The sequence below is a fragment of the Buteo buteo genome, chromosome 21 (genome assembly GCF_964188355.1).
Source record: "Buteo buteo chromosome 21, bButBut1.hap1.1, whole genome shotgun sequence".
Taxonomy (NCBI): Eukaryota; Metazoa; Chordata; class Aves; order Accipitriformes; family Accipitridae; genus Buteo; species Buteo buteo.
Window position 1 is genome coordinate 13,649,065 of NC_134191.1, and position 17,280 is coordinate 13,666,344.

The 17,280-nt window shown below is 52.5% G+C and overlaps 1 protein-coding gene across 6 annotated transcripts in view; it reads right to left on the reverse strand.

The window, feature by feature from the left end:
- Positions 1-2,037: 2,037 nt before the first annotated feature.
- The window catches only part of PLXNA1 (plexin A1), a 121,137-nt gene continuing 105,894 nt past the window's right edge, over positions 2,038-17,280 (reverse strand). For all 6 annotated transcript variants that reach the window (XM_075053145.1, XM_075053143.1, XM_075053144.1 and 3 more), the window contains exons 24-32: positions 15,790-15,936; positions 14,831-14,990; positions 14,143-14,246; positions 13,573-13,669; positions 12,689-12,879; positions 11,615-11,784; positions 9,676-9,888; positions 5,854-6,004; positions 2,038-2,321 (exon numbers count right to left, since the gene is read on the reverse strand). In XM_075053145.1, the coding sequence (XP_074909246.1) occupies positions 2,226-2,321; positions 5,854-6,004; positions 9,676-9,888; positions 11,615-11,784; positions 12,689-12,879; positions 13,573-13,669; positions 14,143-14,246; positions 14,831-14,990; positions 15,790-15,936 (1,329 nt within the window). In that variant the 3' untranslated portion in view covers positions 2,038-2,225. The remainder of the gene's footprint in view (positions 2,322-5,853; positions 6,005-9,675; positions 9,889-11,614; positions 11,785-12,688; positions 12,880-13,572; positions 13,670-14,142; positions 14,247-14,830; positions 14,991-15,789; positions 15,937-17,280) is intronic.

A 17,280-nucleotide genomic window follows, 5' to 3' on the forward strand; every position in this document is an offset into this window, starting at 1 on the left:
TTTTGTTGTTTTTTTTTTTTAATCATCATCTTCTCCTTTCCCTCCTTATTAAAACAAAACAAAACCAAACAAAACTACAACATAATGAGAGATGTGCAGGCTTCAAACGATTGTTCTGCATGGTGAGAAAGGCTTGGAAATTTCTTCCAGACAATTTGGTATCCTTTTTTTTTTCTTGTATTGTTGTTTGTTTTGTTTTATCTGGCTGTGTAAATTCATTTCATATTTATATTGGTTCGATTCTCCTTCAGTTAACTATACAGCACCCCACTGGGGCACGAGAATTAGATTGTAACCACATATATATATATACACACTTTTATTATTTTTTTTTTTTAATTAAAAACTTCATTATTTCTCCCTCTCCCCCCCTTAACTTGTGATTTAAGGGAACGGACAGAAATCAGCTGGGCTTCCTTCCACTTGGATTTCGACAGCCACCCGCTCCTGGCAGAGTTTGGCCCCATCTGCTGTGGCCTGGGCAGTGGCGAGAGCTCTCGGTACAGAAAAGGAAAGGGTTTTCCTCATTTTTTTGGAAGTTTTTGGTCACCTGCTGCCATTCAGGGGCAGCATTCGGCACCTTTTCATCTCCGGAAAGCACAAACCCGCGAGGATCTGACGTTTCGAAGCGGGCAGCCAAGGGAGAGACCTCGGGTTTCCAGCGAACCCCCCGGCAGGGCGGAGGCGGCGGAGGCAAGACGGGGTGACAGCAAGGAGAGAAAGGGGGAGAAAGAAGCAAAAGACAGAGAAAGAAAGGTCAATCTGGGGCGGAAAGTCCTGCACACGTTTGGGCTTCCCGGGTGGAGGAGCGGGCGACAGCCCCGTGGCGGCCGAGCATGCCGGTCCCTCCGTGGGCTGGTCACCCAGCGGAGTTTTCCAGGGGGGATCCTGGTCCGGAGATGCGGAGGAGCTGCCTCCCCTTTCCCCAGGGATCTGGTCCCTTTCCCTGCATCAGCACAAAAAGATGATGGGGTGGTGGTGGGGAAAATAAAGAGGCTTCGTTAAGGCTGCTCCAGCACCAGGGGATCGGCCAAAAAAAACCCCAGGCTGGCTCTCCACGAACCCTCCCAACAGCCCCCAAGCCGTCCTCCACCCCACATCGTCCCGGGACAGGCAGGGGCGGGCAGCGCTGCCCAGACCTCCCCGTGGCCACCCGACAGGGAAAACGAGGACAAGCTCAACATAACAGCGACCAACCCTCAGTGATCCCCCAGGAAAAGAAAAACCAACCTTGGAATCTCCCTTCCTCTCTGATTGTGACCTCCAGAACCACTCCAGCAGCATTTAAATAAGAGCATCTATTCAGCTAACAAAACTCCCACCTTTTTTTTTTGATTTTTTTTTTTCTGCACTAAACAACATTCAAATAAAACATGGCACAGGACGTATTTTAGAAATATCAAAGCTCAGGGATTTCTCCCTTTCCTGCCCACCCCTACTGCCCCCACCCCCAAATCTCCCCAGCATCAGTCCTTTAGCTTATTTTTTAAAACCGTTTTTGTTAGTTTGTTGCAAAAATTTAGAATCTTTTTTTTTTCCCCTCCCGTTTTTTGTTATAATTTTTTTTCTTTAAATTAAAAATCTTGTTTGTCTCGTGTAAATTGTGCAAATATAGCAGTTAACACTAGTGGCAGAAGGCCAGACAGAGAGAGAAGGGGGAAGAGACAGAAAAAGAGAGAGGAGGAGGAGGAGAGGGAGCAGCCAGCTGGGGAGAAGGAGGGGAGAGCAAGTCAAGTACAGTAAAAATAGGAGCCCACCCACCCTCCCTCCACCAAAGTAACAACAACATCCAAACGCCGTCCTAGAAAGCCCCGCGGTCCCGACCCTCCTTCCTTGCGGGCTCAGGGGCTCTGCCCGGGCAAAGGATGCCCAGCGGGTCCGTGGGGCAGGCGACCCCCTTCTCCTCCGCCCGGCATCGCCTCTCTGCAAGGTCCCTGCTGTACCCCGGTTGGACTGGGGGGGTTTTGCGTGCGTGTCAGGGGGTTTTATCGATGTTGCTGCCGTCATCGGGATTTGTTTGTTGTGGTTTTGTTTGTGGGGTTTTTTTTTCCGCTAAAGCGTGAGGTTTCCTTGTTCGTTCGTGGGAAGCGCGCGGAGGCGCAGCGGCTCCCGCGGGTCCGGCCGGCCCCAGCCCCAAAGTCGTCTTCTGCCCGCGGCTGCCGCTGGCTGGCCCTCCCTCCCGCCGCCTCCGCTGCCCGGGACGCTGGCACCGCGCCGCTGCCTTCTCAGCTGCTTAAGGCCATTGTGTCGATCGCCTGCTCCAGCTTACTCCTCAGCCGCTGCCTCCGGGCCTGCTCGTCCTTCTCCAACGCAGCTAAAATCTGGGGGAGAGAGGGGAGAAGAGAGGGTGAGGAGATGCCCTCCTACCCAAAGCGGCTCCTCCTTGCCCGTGGCCGCGCCGGCTCATCGACGGCATCGCGGCGTGGGGATGCGGCCCCACGTTTGTTCCCGTCCCTAACGGGGCCAGGAGAGGGCCAAAGGAGGCGCGAGGTGGAGGACCCCGCTCTGAGTGCTTTCACCCCCCAGACAGAGCCTCCCGGGACCCCCAAGGGGCTGCAGTAACACCAGGGACCTGCTTGACACTAACGAGAAGCCAACTTGCAGGTGGGGAAATGAAGAAAACAAACATCCATCGTCAAACGGAGGGTGAACGCCAAAACCAAGACAACGACACCTTCCCACCACGTCCACGACTTCCAGCAAACCTCTAACGTCCTGGGGAGGCAAGGGGCTGCATCTCAGAGACCACCATTTCAGAGACCAGAGACCAAGCCACAAACTGGTTCCACGAGCACAAAAAGACCAAATCCACGAGGCTTCAGCTGCCGCCAGTGGTAAAACCCTGCTCAGCTCTCCCCGGAGTGGACGACTGGGGAGCACTGAGGTGATGGAGGGGGACACCAGATGATGCACCAGCAAAGCCTGCCTCGCGGGGAGCCCTCAGTCCTGTGCAAGGGGGACACCCACAGACATCCAAGAATGACTTTCCTCCTTTGAAATCCCCTTTCTCTAAACAAGCTCCTGGCCGAGGTGACAGATCGCAGGATGGAGGGACGGTCCCCTGCCCTGGGCTGGATGCGGCCATGCCTCCAGGGCCAGGAGAGGACTGGTGGCAGTGGGAGGGTGGAGGACGAGGCTCAGAGTGGGGAGAAGGCAGTAATGAAGCGTAAAACGAAGGGGCAGTTGCCCTCCCAGCAGCCAGGAGCCTCGTCTCACTAACATCATGCCAGTAGAGCAGAAAAGCTGATTTAAAAAAACAAACCTGACAGAAATCTCATCTCCTCGGGTGAGCTAGTTGAGAGAACAAATTTTTTGCAATTAAATATCAAGGCATCTGTCAAAGGGGACTTGATTAACCATTTCATTGGCCACATAATTGGAAACAAACTGTTGTATAATTAATAGACTTACTAGGAGGCAGGCAAAGTCCATCAGGAGCCCTACAGGTAACTTCTTAATGGGGAATCAGCTCCCTTTGATTAAGAGCTGCTGCAGCACCGGCGGGTCGCGGAGCGGCGTGCAGGGCGTGCTGTGCAGCATCCACCGTGCTGCCATGCAGCAGCCTCCAGCCACCGACAGGCTCTGGCTCTCCACCAGGCTTTTTGGGACAGGACCACGCTGGTCCCTGTCTGCCGGGCCAGTAAGAGATGCCCGATGAAGAATCTCTTCCCAAAGGGAAGAGGAAAGCTGCATCTCGACACCGGCGTCACCTCCTGAGGAGGGGACAATTCACCAGTGAGTCGGGCACATCTGATTTACTTCCCCTGGCAGCGACGACCCTGGGCTGCAGCTGGACTCGGGAGAGCTCATAGATTCTGCCACAAACCTGCTACCGGGCACACTCCCCTGCCATCCATCTCTGCGGCCGCTGTTGGCCGTCATGCTACACACAGAATAAAATAACTGTAATAACACTCATGCAGAAATCAAAACCCCACGTGCCTGAAAGGTGGCTGAGCTGGAACCAAATGAGATTGGTCTGAGAAGTAGAAAAGGAGTCTACTCCCCCCGCCTGCCTCCTCTGCCTCTCCTGGTAAGACAGTTGTGTATCCTGGGATACCGAGGTGTGGAAAGATGCACAACCTGCCCCTGCATTTATTTGCTCCTCTTTTATCTCAGCCTTACGGAAACAATGCAGTCAAAGGAAACCTGTGCTGAGTGTAGAGAGAGACCCAGGTTTGTCACCTGCTGTAAGGAGCCAGGACCACTGATTACCAAGATGCAAGTACCCAAATGAAAATTAATTATGATTTTCATTCACAGCCAATGACAGCATATTATTGCACTGAACAACAGGAAAAATTATTCTCTCCCATTTTGCATCAAAGAGGGTGCAATCGGGCTGCATATAATTGTGCTTAATGAATGAAAACAAACAAAGGGAACAGCTGTGATTTATTAATCCCATTACAAATAATAAAAGAAGTTCCTGAGAGCTGTGAACACACTTGTGATGCTCAGAGAGCGAGCGACTGCAAGACACTCAACAGATGTCAGGCTGCCATTAGTGGGCAAGAAGAGGACCTGTGCCCCTAAAGAGCATTTCATTAACGCCACATGGTCCCCTCCCTGCTCTCACCCAGGGCTTGGAGAATTTATTTAAGGCTTGGGAGACTTTTAGCCTGGAGGAAGTGACACTTGATGATGGCTGAGGGCTGATGGCTGCCCCACAGCCAATCTAGGTCCTCCACACTGCTCCTCTTCCACTCTTACGGTAGCCACAGAGCTGTTGTACAAACTGTAAAACCCCAAAAACCCTTCACGGCCAACTCATTGCATAGTGCTATAGGGGCCTACTTGATGTGCCATCCCAACTTGTTTGGGGAGTGGCACAGAGGTCCCACTAGCACGGTCATCAGTACATGGCCACCAGCTGCACGGTGACCACCACACGCCACCTTCCCAAGCACCAGGGTCTCCTGCCATCTCTGTAGGCAAGCCAGACCCTCCTCCTCCTCACTCCTGCAAAGTACCTAGCTCCACAAGGATTTTGGCCACCACAGTCCCAGCAGTGACCTTAGACACAGGGGCCGGGTCTGCTATGACCTTTCCATAGACTCCCTAAATTCACACCTCAAAGAGGCGCTGGGAGATGCCTCTCAGGATTGCAGGGTACGATGGGGACCCCGTTTCCTCCTCCTGCAGGGTGAGACGCCAGCTTGCCCAGCTCTCTCCGAGCAAGGAGACGTTCTGGCACTCTGTCACCTAAATAAGCCACCATTCAAACACAGTCGTCAATCCCCTTTATTGGGATGATAAAACCTATACTATCATGTTATATGTATAGATCCATATTTTACTGTAGTTACATATTTTATTGCTTAATAAAAAGATGCAGGGTGTGGATTTCAGTGGTGCTTTACAAAGTTAATTTGTATGAATTACAACAGAGGGGTTTTTAACCATTCTTACTGATGTTCACAAAGCAAGCACTGAAGAGGCCACCACATCCTCTAGCAGGCCCAGAGAGCAGAGCCAGATGCCACCTGTATAATCACACAATGTTGGTACCGCCATGGCACCGGGTCAGTGGCAGCAGATAGAGGAGGCACACTGAGATAATGCCGCGAACTCTGCAGCCCCGTGGGGCTCACGCCAAATGTGTAGAAAAATAGGTGTTCCCCACATTACCCCCTGCAGAAAATATGGGGAATGAAGCACTGCCTACACCAGCGCCTGGCTCCATGCCTCCCAAACCTTTCCTTCCCCACCAGCCCAAGCACACACATGGACTACGTTGTTCTCTTGCATTTCATGAGGTGTTTTTCTGTAGGAAAAGCGGGGGACTGCAGAAACATGGGCAAAGGGACACAGCTCACAGCCCAGGCTTGAATCCCCATCACCATGTCTTACCTCATCCTTGTACTTGGTGATGTAGGAGTAGATCTCGTGCAGCGCACTCATACTGTTGAACTGGCTGAGGTGTAACCGCGACTGCTCTGCCAGGTATGCGCTCATGTCCTGGTCACTGATCGCTGGCATTTTAGCTATATCTGCATAATATCTGCAAGGAAGAAACAGAAGAGTGGGTCAGAAATAGGGACAGATAGAAGGGGATGGGTCCCCACCATGACACTCGCTGAGAACAGCCACTGGAAAGGCAAGGTGAAGACCATCTTGCCTACGAGCAGTGACATACCACGCTCACCCACTATAACACTGCTGCTCATCAAGAACTCTCTGAGCACTCCCAAGAACTCTCTGAGCACTGCATGGAGCGCTCAGCATCGTTAGGAACACACTCCAGATGGAGCAGCGCCAGGCGCTGCCCAGCCCAGCTCACCATGCTGGGAAGCCAGGAGCCACTGCTCTGAGGGATTTCCTACCCTCTCCTAAACCACACATTTTTCCTCCTTCCCAGTCCATTGGCGTGTTTTACCACCAAACCACATCTACCAGAATCCTCCATGCTTGCAGCAACACATAAGGCTTTGCTACCATTCTAAGGTCGCCGTGTCGCTGAAGCCAACGATGCCTCTTTGCATTCAATTAAATACTTGGTGCATGAACACAAGACAAGTTCACATCCAGCCCTCGCAGTGATACCTGTCTGTGTCGGTTATGTCTTCCTCAGCAACAGGCATTCAATGCAGCCTACAACTGCCACTGGTCATGCTCAGAAGTTATCAAGCACCTAAAAGCTACAAAGAGCTTTCATTTTCACTGAAAACCAAGGTTCTGCAGACACGTCTGTGAACTCAGAGGATCCTGGGCAGTAGAGGAGGTAACTGATGTCTTAGGGCATGCCTGGGTCAAATGACTTGGTGCTTTCCTGCCTTCCTTGTGCTTCTCTGATGGTTGCTACCAGCAGCATAGTACCTCACATTTCCTAGGACACCTTAAGATTTGCAGACCTATCCCACAGCTGCCTCATGGATATGCTCCGCAAATACAGGGAAACCCAGACACAGCTTGTATGGTCCAGAATTGTAGTGGAAACGCAGAACATCCAACAGGATATTCATCAAAACCCAGGGAGATCAAAGCCGCAGCATCCCATTGCAGCAGGAGGGTTACACTAAGCAGACACACCAGTGGACCGGCCACTGAGGTCCTTCTGAAAACCAGGGTTGTGTCCACAGGCCTCTATTAAAAAAGAAACCCTACCCACAGCAAACGAGCCCTGGCAACCCCCACCACCTGGAAATAGAGAGTGCCAGTCTCTCCCAGGTTTGCTTTACTTCTCATGACTCCTCACTCAGTGAAGTTTCTGGTACAGTGATTAGCATCATTAGCTTCATCAGCCAAACGCTGAGATGGAACATGGCTGAAGCACTTGGATAGGAGCAGATGGCAGCCAGACCACTTGAGGAGATGAATACAAGGATCTACTCCATCCCACGGCGCTGAACTCAGCTAGTGATAAAATACTTGGGCACTTTTTACAAGGAGGCTCATTCACACTCAGAAAGTGATGCAAGAGATTTCCTGGACGCTGCCAAGAGAGCAGTGGTCTGGGGTGAGAACCTCTGACTAAACCAGGCATCAAGAGATCTGCGATGCTGCTAGAGAGATCACCCCCAGAGTGACGTCTCCTAAAGCTGACATTACTTCTACCTGTGCTGAGGAATATTAGGGACAATATGCCCAACCTTCTCAGGTCCAGCCAGCTTTGATTAGCAAAGAAAACCCACAGAGATCCTCCTGGCCCCCCTTTAACCCAGGTGAAGGCCCTTGTGGGGGAAGGGACTCATGGGAGATGGACATACAAGGGAGACCTGCTGAAGAAGAAAGCTTTTGTGGCTGCCACAAGTCATCCAGGTAACAAGCAGCAGTTTTACATTCCAGGTTTTATCATGACACAAAGGATGGCAGGAGACCATCATGTTTCAATGCAAGTGTGCATGGTTTGTGTGGACCGAGATCCCAGTCACACCTCCCATTTCCAGAGGACAGCTACCACAGCCATGACCCCGGCAACACTCCCCTTGGCTTTCCCCAGGCTTTCAACCTCCGGAGCCATTTACTTTGCTATTCCTGCCTCAGACTGGCAGGATGCCCTTTTTTCAGCTGGTGCCTGAACCACGGTGGCAGACAGACCTGCTGTTGGGACTAGCAGTCCCACTCAGCCGCCCTCGCATCGCTCCCATCCTGCCTCTGCAAAGCTTTGCGACAGTAACTGTGCCAAAAGCCAGAAATGCTGATTATGCCATAAATCCCCGCAGCAGAGGAGCAGTAGGAGACCCAGCCATACCCTGCCCCCTGCTCGGCTGCCTCTGGGACCGTACTGGTGGTAAGCGATGGCAGGAACAGCTGTCACCGGTGAGATCTCCCACCTCCTCCCCAGGGACACAGCATGTCTAGACCAATGCTTAACTCTGGAACGGTTTTATACCTTTTTTTCTCCGGGCACACGCAGAGCTGAATATTTTTGTCATAGAGATGGCAAGGTCAGAGAAATTCACCTTATGAAGTTTGTAATGTTCCTATGGGACCCCACTCCAAAGCTCGCTCCAGCCCCCTGCAAAGAACTTTCTCCTATTACAATGCAGCTCATCTCTCATCTCAGCCATCATATTTCAGGGGCACCTTTTCTTCTGATCCAAGTCCCATCTTCCTCGAGGGAAGAAGCTTGTCTTTGTACCTGCCTGCAAAGCACCAGGCATGCCAATGGTGCTGCAAAAATAACTGTGTACAAGCGAGTATCCAAAGGATGATTTAGGCTACAAAGTCTCATGCTTGCAAACTAGAGAATATGATGCTTATTGTTGCCTGGACATCTTTCATTTGGTTCATTCTGTATCCAGTCTACATGCTTCCAGAAAAGGGGAAAGGTCCTCAGTTTAAAAAAAAAAAAAAAGAAAAAAAAAGCGCATCATCTATAGCACAGCATATCAGTACAAGAGGAAATTTGCATCAGCAACCTGAAATCTGCCATTTTTTAAGCTTGATGAAGTCCCACTTCACAAGACAGCAACATTTTAACAGTAGCTCTATTTGGAGGGCTTTGCAGAACATCTCCTAGTTTTGTCTCCCAAAAGGATAAAGCTAAACACAGCATTATGCCTGAGTGCATCAATTTTCAATCAGTAGCATTCAAAACCTGAACTTTTAACACTGCATTAATGCAGCGGGACAGAAGGGTGTCTCTCATCAGCTAACAGCGCAGGTGGAGGGTATCGGAAGGAGTCAGGGGACCTGCTCCTCTCCCTGCTCCTTGGCACAGCGACAGCAGCCCGAGCGCTGCCTCAGAGCATGTGCTGTCATCAGGATCCCAGGTGAGATGTACTGATGGATGAGAGATGGGAAATGGTAATTTTCAACCATTTCAGCAAAACTTGCGTGTATTGTTGTGGTACAAAAAAGGCACTTCTCTAGTCCAAGGCTGACTTCTCACTGCTCTTCGAAAGCAATCAAGGAAGGTGTTAGCAATTCCCTAGCACAGACCAAGTTTTACAACAGAAAACATCAGGCGACCTAAAAGTGGAGGTTGCTTTTAGCACCCCTTAAGCAAGTCATAAACGGCTCTGTCAAACAGTCATTGCAAACTCATTCCAGGAGACAATCACGAGAAAGCACCATCTCTCAAATGAGAGGATCACCTTCCACAAGCGTTAGTACGCTCTTCAGACAGCTGCCAGGAGGAGTCCTCCCAATGACCCAAGTCCCCACACCCACATACATCCACCATAAGTCCTCCAGGTGAAGCAAGGCGCTATTGCCAAGTCTACTCACCTTTCTACCCAGCTCTTGTAGTTGGGGATGTCCTTGGCATACAGTAGTTTGTTGGAGGGAGAGTCTTTTCCTAGCTTGTGCTCAGAAGTTGAGCAGGAGTCCATGAATGTCTGAGCCACCACGGATAGGCAGGCATCAGTAATACTGTTCTTGTGAATGTCGAACACAAACTGGGGGTTCTTAATCACATTCACCCAAAAACGTAGAGGTAGACTGAGGGATGAAAGAAACAGGAGTCAGCACCTGAATCAAGCCCTAGAGGGCAGCTGGCACACACATGCATCTCCAGTTGTGGAGAAGGAGCTCCCCATGACCCAGAACTGGGCAGGCTGCTTTTCCCAGCACCCCAGGGATGCAAACATCCTGGGGTAAATGGCCGCTCCCCCCTGCCCACCCCCACATGGCCACAGCTCTCCGCGGAGAAATTCCTCAGCACTGCCAACGTCTCCAAAGGCAAACCGAGGCAGCGCAGATCCGCACTTTCTCCAAGGATCCACTCATACTGAAGAGCCCTTGCTGAGCGCATGGGTCGACCCAGGCATGGTCCCTTCTCTCGCATCAGTAATCCCTTCGAAGGTGCCGTGTGGCATTTCACACATCTCCCGTGTTGGAGGAGGGAGTTAACTGGACTCCTCAAGGGACTCATTAGCACATTTAACACCAGAGGAGAATTTAGGCAGCCTCGGATGCTGGAAATAAAGCTCTGGGCTGTAGAGCCAGCAGGTCTCCTGGCCAGGCACCGACTGGATGTTTACTGCATACCGACACACGTGCCACCCTCCACGGCTCCATTTCCCAATCCTGCTGCCCCTCTCCTCTCCCAGGAGCATCTCAGGGTCTCCCCCCTCTCCGCTCTGTCATCCCTCAGCACCAACACCCAGCGAATGCTTTTATCTTAGACAAAACACACTTCGTTCCCCAGGACTTTCCTAATGAGGGTACCGGGTGCATGTACATATTTCATTTGTGAAGGGAATGGCCTCTAGAAATTAGCTCCACACATCGAATTAGCGCCCAGAGATAAGCACAGGCATTAGTATGCAGGAGCCTGCATGCCCAGCCCCTGCGGAGCGGGCTTTTTTTTCCCTCCCTTGCCTTTCGCTCCTTCTTTTAATATAGAAAACCGAGTTATAAATCAGTTCCAAGCGCTTCCGCGCTCTCACATCTCCATTTAAAAATGTTTCTTTTCCTGCCCTGCTAATTGCCAACAGTTACTGAACTACACAAAAGCAATTTGGCTGCCATTTAACAAATGCCAGACACGGGAATGTACGTACCCGTCTCCAGTAACGGCAAGATCAGAGAGATGAAATCAGTGAGGCAGCAGAAAAGAAAAATGCCAAGGGGGGGCTGCAGAGCAGGAGCCAACGTCTGCTTGAGCCCTGGCCCCAGCACGGCACTTACGGAGGTCTCATCAGCCACTCCGCCCCGCTCTTCAGAGAGCAATTAGCAGAGCCGATGGGCTGGCTCTGCCGGCCAGGTTAGGGAGGATGCATACATGGCTTTACCCTGACTTTGTTAGGGCACGTTCAGCTGAGGGACAGGAGGGAGCGTGGAAACACCTTTAGGACAGTCGAGATGAGAATTGGGGCTGGCACCTCTGGAGGAGCCCGAAGGATGGAGAAGACCGAGCGGCGTTTGCCCAAGGTGAGATGGGAACAGAGCCGCTGTGGTCCTTGGCTGACTCCAGCCGTCAGGGGGAGCGTGGTGCCTGGGATTTGGGGACGGACGGACGGGCTGAGGGAGCATTGCATTCCTGGGATTTTTTCTGCTGCGGGAAGGCATGCAAGGGATTTACCCACACCCGAAATACAGAGATATGGGCCTCTCTTGTCCTGGATCATTTCCAGGGACATATTTCTGCTCCCTGGGGGAGGGGTTGGAAATATCGTTAGCTGTGATATCCTTAGCCCCCCAGCCCACTGCCCCTCTCCATTACCAGTTACTCTTCCAGGTGTGCCTGACATCATAGTCATTGATCTGATGCTTATCGGCTTGTTCGTCCAGGAAATCAAACATGTATTTGATGGCGAGGGGCAGCGCACTCCCACGATGTGCTGTACTGAAGATGGTCTCAAACAGGTCATCCACGAATTTCTGCAGGGTGCCCTGAAGAGGAGAGAGAGAGAAGGGTGGCTCAGCAACGTCTAGCGCCAGCAGAAAGATGAGCCTTTAACTAAAGGTCAGCCTTTAAACCAATTCCACTTCTATTCCTACCACCTGGAAGAGAAGCACAGTACAGCCTGTGTAACTCGACTGGTTCTCAGTGGTTTATACTGGGAAACAGACACTGCAGTGATATCTCCTTCACTGCATGATCTGGCACACTAAATGCCTACAAACAAAAACACCATATAGAGCAAAACCCAAACGAATGTATGTCATATCATGGTCTTTTCAGGGTCCCATTAAGGTGCCCAAGACCAGATGACAGACATTGCTGAACAAGCCCTCATCCCACGAGACAGGGAGCCAAGTCACAGGGGAGATGGCTGAGCCTAGTCTCTGCAATCCTAAGCCAGTATCTTCAGCAGAGCCCTCCACTCCTCTCTAGGGACATTTCAGACACACAGCGCCCACTCGGCACTACAGAAGGTTTTGTATGCGCTGAGGGAAGGGGAACCTGCTGCGATGCCAAATGCCCTGGGTAATTAACCTTCCCACATCACTGATTTTGCAGCTTTATCCCAAACACCAAAGGGGATGAGGTGCCTGCCCCAGGGCATCTCTGCTTTGCAGTCCAGCAGCTGCTCAAGGATACAGGGAACAGTCAAAACGCCAAAGGGTGCAAAAAGCAAAGAGGAAAATCCACTCAAGGGATATTCACTGAGGGTTTTGACACACGAAAACATCACTTCCAGCTCAGGAAAGAGACCAAGAGAGTAGCTCCTTCTGTGCTGAAGCAGAAGGCTAATAAAAAAAGCAGTGCTTGCCACTTTCAGACAACCTAAATCACTGCCCTTCCCCACTCATTTAAAAACCCAAGTGGCAGCTCTGCACCTCTGGGCCATACCTTGGTGGCTAATAAGCGGGTCAGGTAGATTTCGGAGACCATCTTGCTGCCCCTGTCACCCTCCCGCTGGTCCATGTGGTCGTGGTTTTTCACCAGGTGCCAGAGTTTGGTGCCGCTCTCCAGGTCGGGGGTGATCATGGGGGTCCGTGAGCGCAGGCTGTCGGGGCTGCTGGCTGTCCGCAGCATGCTCTCTGCAAGCACCGAGCAGAGAGGGATGCTCGTACCTTGCCCATCTCCACCTTGCCACCAGCCCCTCCGCTCCCCTTCCCTCCACTGTGGCTTCAGGGCACATCACAGCCATGGAACGGGAGCTTTGGGATCCAGTCTCTGCAGTCACCATGGATTGGGAGCTCTGCTGGGACCGTCCTCGCAGCCTGCCGGGCTTTGTTCAAGCCTGGCTGATGCACAGGAGCCAGAACCATCATGGAAGGAGTTTCTGCAGAGGCCTGTCCTGCTCCCAGCCCTGCAGGTGCCAGGATCACAGATGCCTCCTGTGCCAGTCTGAGCTGACCACGCTATTCCCTTCCAAACCAAGGCTGATGTACACTTGCCAGCACGTTCACTGGAGTCCTCAACTCTGCTTATTTAAGTGCAAAGTGCCTCTGTGCTAATTAGATTTCAGGGGAATAAAAGGGAGGGGATCCCTTAGCAGCAGCCATCTGACACGTCTTTCTCCCCCGAGTCTGATACGTTGCAGAGAGATGGCTCTGAGGGCATCTGCTGCCTCTCCAACACCAGAATAAATATGGTGCAGGAGAGCTAGGGATTTGGACAACCTTGTTCACGTGAGACACAATTACACCTGCCCTGTGCCTTGGTCTGCAAGCCCAGCCCAGTGCTCCCTCCCCTGCCTGCACAGCGGAGGGTGCCCCTGCAACGCTCACCGTATCTGCTGAGGGACTTGGTGAAGGTGGAGGAGTTGGAGATGTTGTACGCCGAGTTCTGCTTGGGTACCAGGGCTACCGAGGAGCCGTCCGTCACCTGGGGGCAGAGATGGCGTGAGCAGGCTGTGACACGGGAGAGGCACAGGAGGAATAGCCCCGCAGCAGGGAGAAACCAGCCCAGGAGGGATGAAGCTACACTGCAGCCCAGCCCAGAGATGTCCACCTCCAGCAAAGGAGACCTACATATCTGCCTCTGTGACAGCTCAGGGGAAGGGGTCAGAACAGGAACACGCCAGAAAATTGGCATGAAAATGGCAAAGTAAGGTCAGAGCAGGGAACAGCCTCTATGACTCCTGGAGATGCCCCATTTAGTGCTTCTTTGAATGGAGGGACCATAAACATGGGACCCAGGCAGGAAAGTGACTGCAGACCTCCTGGCCATACCCCTGCATGAGCAGCACGGTCTGGAGAGCTGAGCCCAGGCCCTAACCAAGCTGAAGAGGGAGAAGAGATGCTCAAGCTCAAAGCAGCTGGTGACTGCTCAGGGCTCTCCACCGCGGACAGCCTTACCTGGTAGTGGGCCAGGGTGTTTAGCCTCTTCCAGTCATTGTCAATCTTTGTGGTGACATCTTCGTCCTGCAGTATGATCCGGGCCATCCTGCCCTGCCGCCACTCTGTCCCCATGAGGGAGAAGGGCTCATGGTTAGGAAGCGATAGGAGCACAAAGCCGAGGCAAGGGTAGGAGCACGGTCTGGGCACCAACAAAAGAGCCCTCCCAGCACCTTCAAACCCCAGGACTGATGACTATCAATATGCTGTTGGGCAAAACCTGTTTCTAAGTACTCAGGGAAAGACAGCATCGATTTGACCCTGGTGACCGTTTCCTTTGCTCCTCTCCTCTTCATTCTCCTGCCCCTCCTTTAAGAATAGGACTATTAACACTGTTCTCAACTATTGCTGGCCTCCTTGGACCTCAGCCACCTCAAGCCTGCAATCCAGACCACAGCCAGAGCTGAGGAAGCTCCTCTCCCCACCCTCTCTACTGGCAGGACCCACACTCTCATGCCAGGGGTGCCCACACACAGTCAGTGCCACCAGCACAGCAAAAGTGGACTGGACAAGCACAAATGCTCTGGTCCTGCCAGGTTCCCTCTCCTGTAGGAGATGCAGAATTTCCTGCCTTGAACAGTTTTTTTGGCACTTCTGCTCTTAGTCACATCCCTGCTCCCCGCAGGGAAGTGCTTGGCCTCTCTCTTACCCAGGTCCATGTCTCCGGCTTTGGGTCGCTGGGAATAGGGCACCCCCTTGTAGACAGCATCCAGCAGCTTCTCTTTCACCTGCGTGATGGTGTCGCAGTTCAGCACCTTGACAGGGATCTCCGGGGCATTCTCGTTCTCGGGATTCACACAGTTGAGGGTCTGCACAGCACAGGAGGGGCAAAAAGACTCGAGTGAGAGGTTGTGACATGCTGGCTGCAAGGTCCAAGGACAGGGGGCTACAGCTCTCTACTGGCCATGTCTTGTCACCTCCCAGGCTGCGGCGGAGTTGCAGCCACATGACACATTCCTGATCCCCCTTTCCCCCCACCTCTCCCCACCACCCTCAGTGAAGGAATCCTGGGCCAGCAAACCATGCGCAACTCACCAAAACCTGTCTAGCCTGAGCAATGCCTGGGCACGTTCCACTCCCCTCCCAACCTCACCTTGGTGGAGATCGAGGTGGTGAAGAACCGGCTGCAGGCTCAGCCAGGGGAAGGGCCTGGCTTAGCATTCAGCTGGACAGAGGAGATGGCTCATATGGAGGAAGAAAAGTATCTCTCCATCTCCTGCAGTAATCTCAAGGCTCTAACTCTGATCCCCACCGAACACGAGCCACTGGCTGCTCCAGGTAGCATGTGCTCAACAGCATCTCTGGCCCCATACCTGTCAGGGCCATGGAGTTTGCTGGGAGAGGCGTGGAGGGGGATTCAGTTCCCGTTTGGCTTTCTCAGCTCCGTGGCAAGAGCAAACCTTGCCATGCAAAGTCCCCGTTTCTGACCTTAGCTGGGATAGGCACCACACAGGCAGGGCAAGAGGCACCCCAGGGATGCCGGAGAGAAGAACAAGAGATAAACCACTCTCTGCAAAGTACTTTGGGTGCCTCCAAGATCTTGTTAAATAGCTGGACCTAGCAGTCCTGGCGAGCACCGGTACCAGTGAGGCTTCCGCTTGCACTAACCAGCATTTTGTAGTCAATCTGCTGCCGGATAAGCTTGTCTTCACTGAGGGAGTAGCGAGCCTCTCCTGTGATGGCATCAATGGGTCCCTTCTCCATCTGCTGCTTGATGGCGCAGTAGAGCATGAAGAGCGGTTCCCCAGCACACTCCTGCGTGACAGGGGACGGAGGAGAGGGAGAGAGAGGGGTGAGAAGGTGCCAGGCACCAGCTCTGCCTTTCAAGAACCACCACTGTGGCCCTGCAGCACCAAGCCCCATATGCGGCTTTATAAAGAGTTTCCAGCCCTTGCTCAAGACTGCAAGGGGGTACATGGTAAAATTTATCCCGTGGAGGAACTCATTCTCTCCTTCTAAGCCCACTGGAGGTTGTTCCCTTGTCTATCAACCCCTAGGCTCAGCTTCCCAGAGTTTCCAGACACTCCCCGGTGAATTCTGCTCATTCTACAGGCCAAAAATGAACTAAAAACGTTAAATTCAGGGCTAGTGAGGAGCAAGTTGGGTCTGGGCACTTTGTGTATGGGATATAGCCTATCTTTTGAGCTGGCCCAGCCTAGAGAAGCACGTGAGGACTGGACAGGACACACTGCAGTGGGACAGTCTGGGGGCTCTTGCCCAGGTATCACAATGCGGTTCTGGCATCTGCCAGGAGCCCAGTCTCACACGACGGAAGGTCAAAGGAGTTTCTCCATGTGACAGCTGGGCACAGCTGGCCAGATCCACTGGGAAGGAAAAGCAAGAGAGCAACTCACTGACAACCCTACCCAGAGTCTCCAGCTGATGGAGGGGACCAGGCGATGAGGTTTCCTGCAGTTAAACCATTTGCCACCTATATGTCCCCAGTGCCAAACCCTATAGTCAGAGCCAGCTTTAGCCACCAGCCAGAGCCACATCAGCATCCATCTCATAGGTGGGAAGAAGGGAGAGGGAAACTGGACCAGACACTTCCCGCAGAGATGCTGGACGCTGGAACTGCAGTGACCCAGGAACAGTAAAAGATCTGGAGGCACCAACCAGCCTGGAGCCATGAGTTGGTGTAGGGGGGCTGGAAGTGGACACCCCTTTATCACCCAGGGCCCAAACCTCTCCCCTGAGCTGCATGCCAAGGAGCCCTTCCAGACACAGGCATTAGCCCTAAGGGAGAAAAAAGGGTAAAATGGGAGCAGAGGACAGGGAGAAGTCCCAGCAGATTTTACCCCACTAGCCCTCGCCCCTCCCTCCCAGCCGCCTCACAAATAAATTGTACTTTGGTGCAAAGTGCGACTGCTCTCCCTGTCACCATATGCTGTTAGCATCTCGTTAGCATCTGTGGTAATTAAAGAGACAGCTGCTAACGAGTAGGAACAGGCATACATCATCCCCAGACCTTCCGACAACACGCCTGTCTTTGAAATTATGTTTCATTTGCAAACTTGGCTTCATTAAGTCAGCTTGGAAAAGTGAGAGACCCAAGGTGGGTGCTACGCTGTGCATTACCGGCTGCCCGGCAAGGCGAGA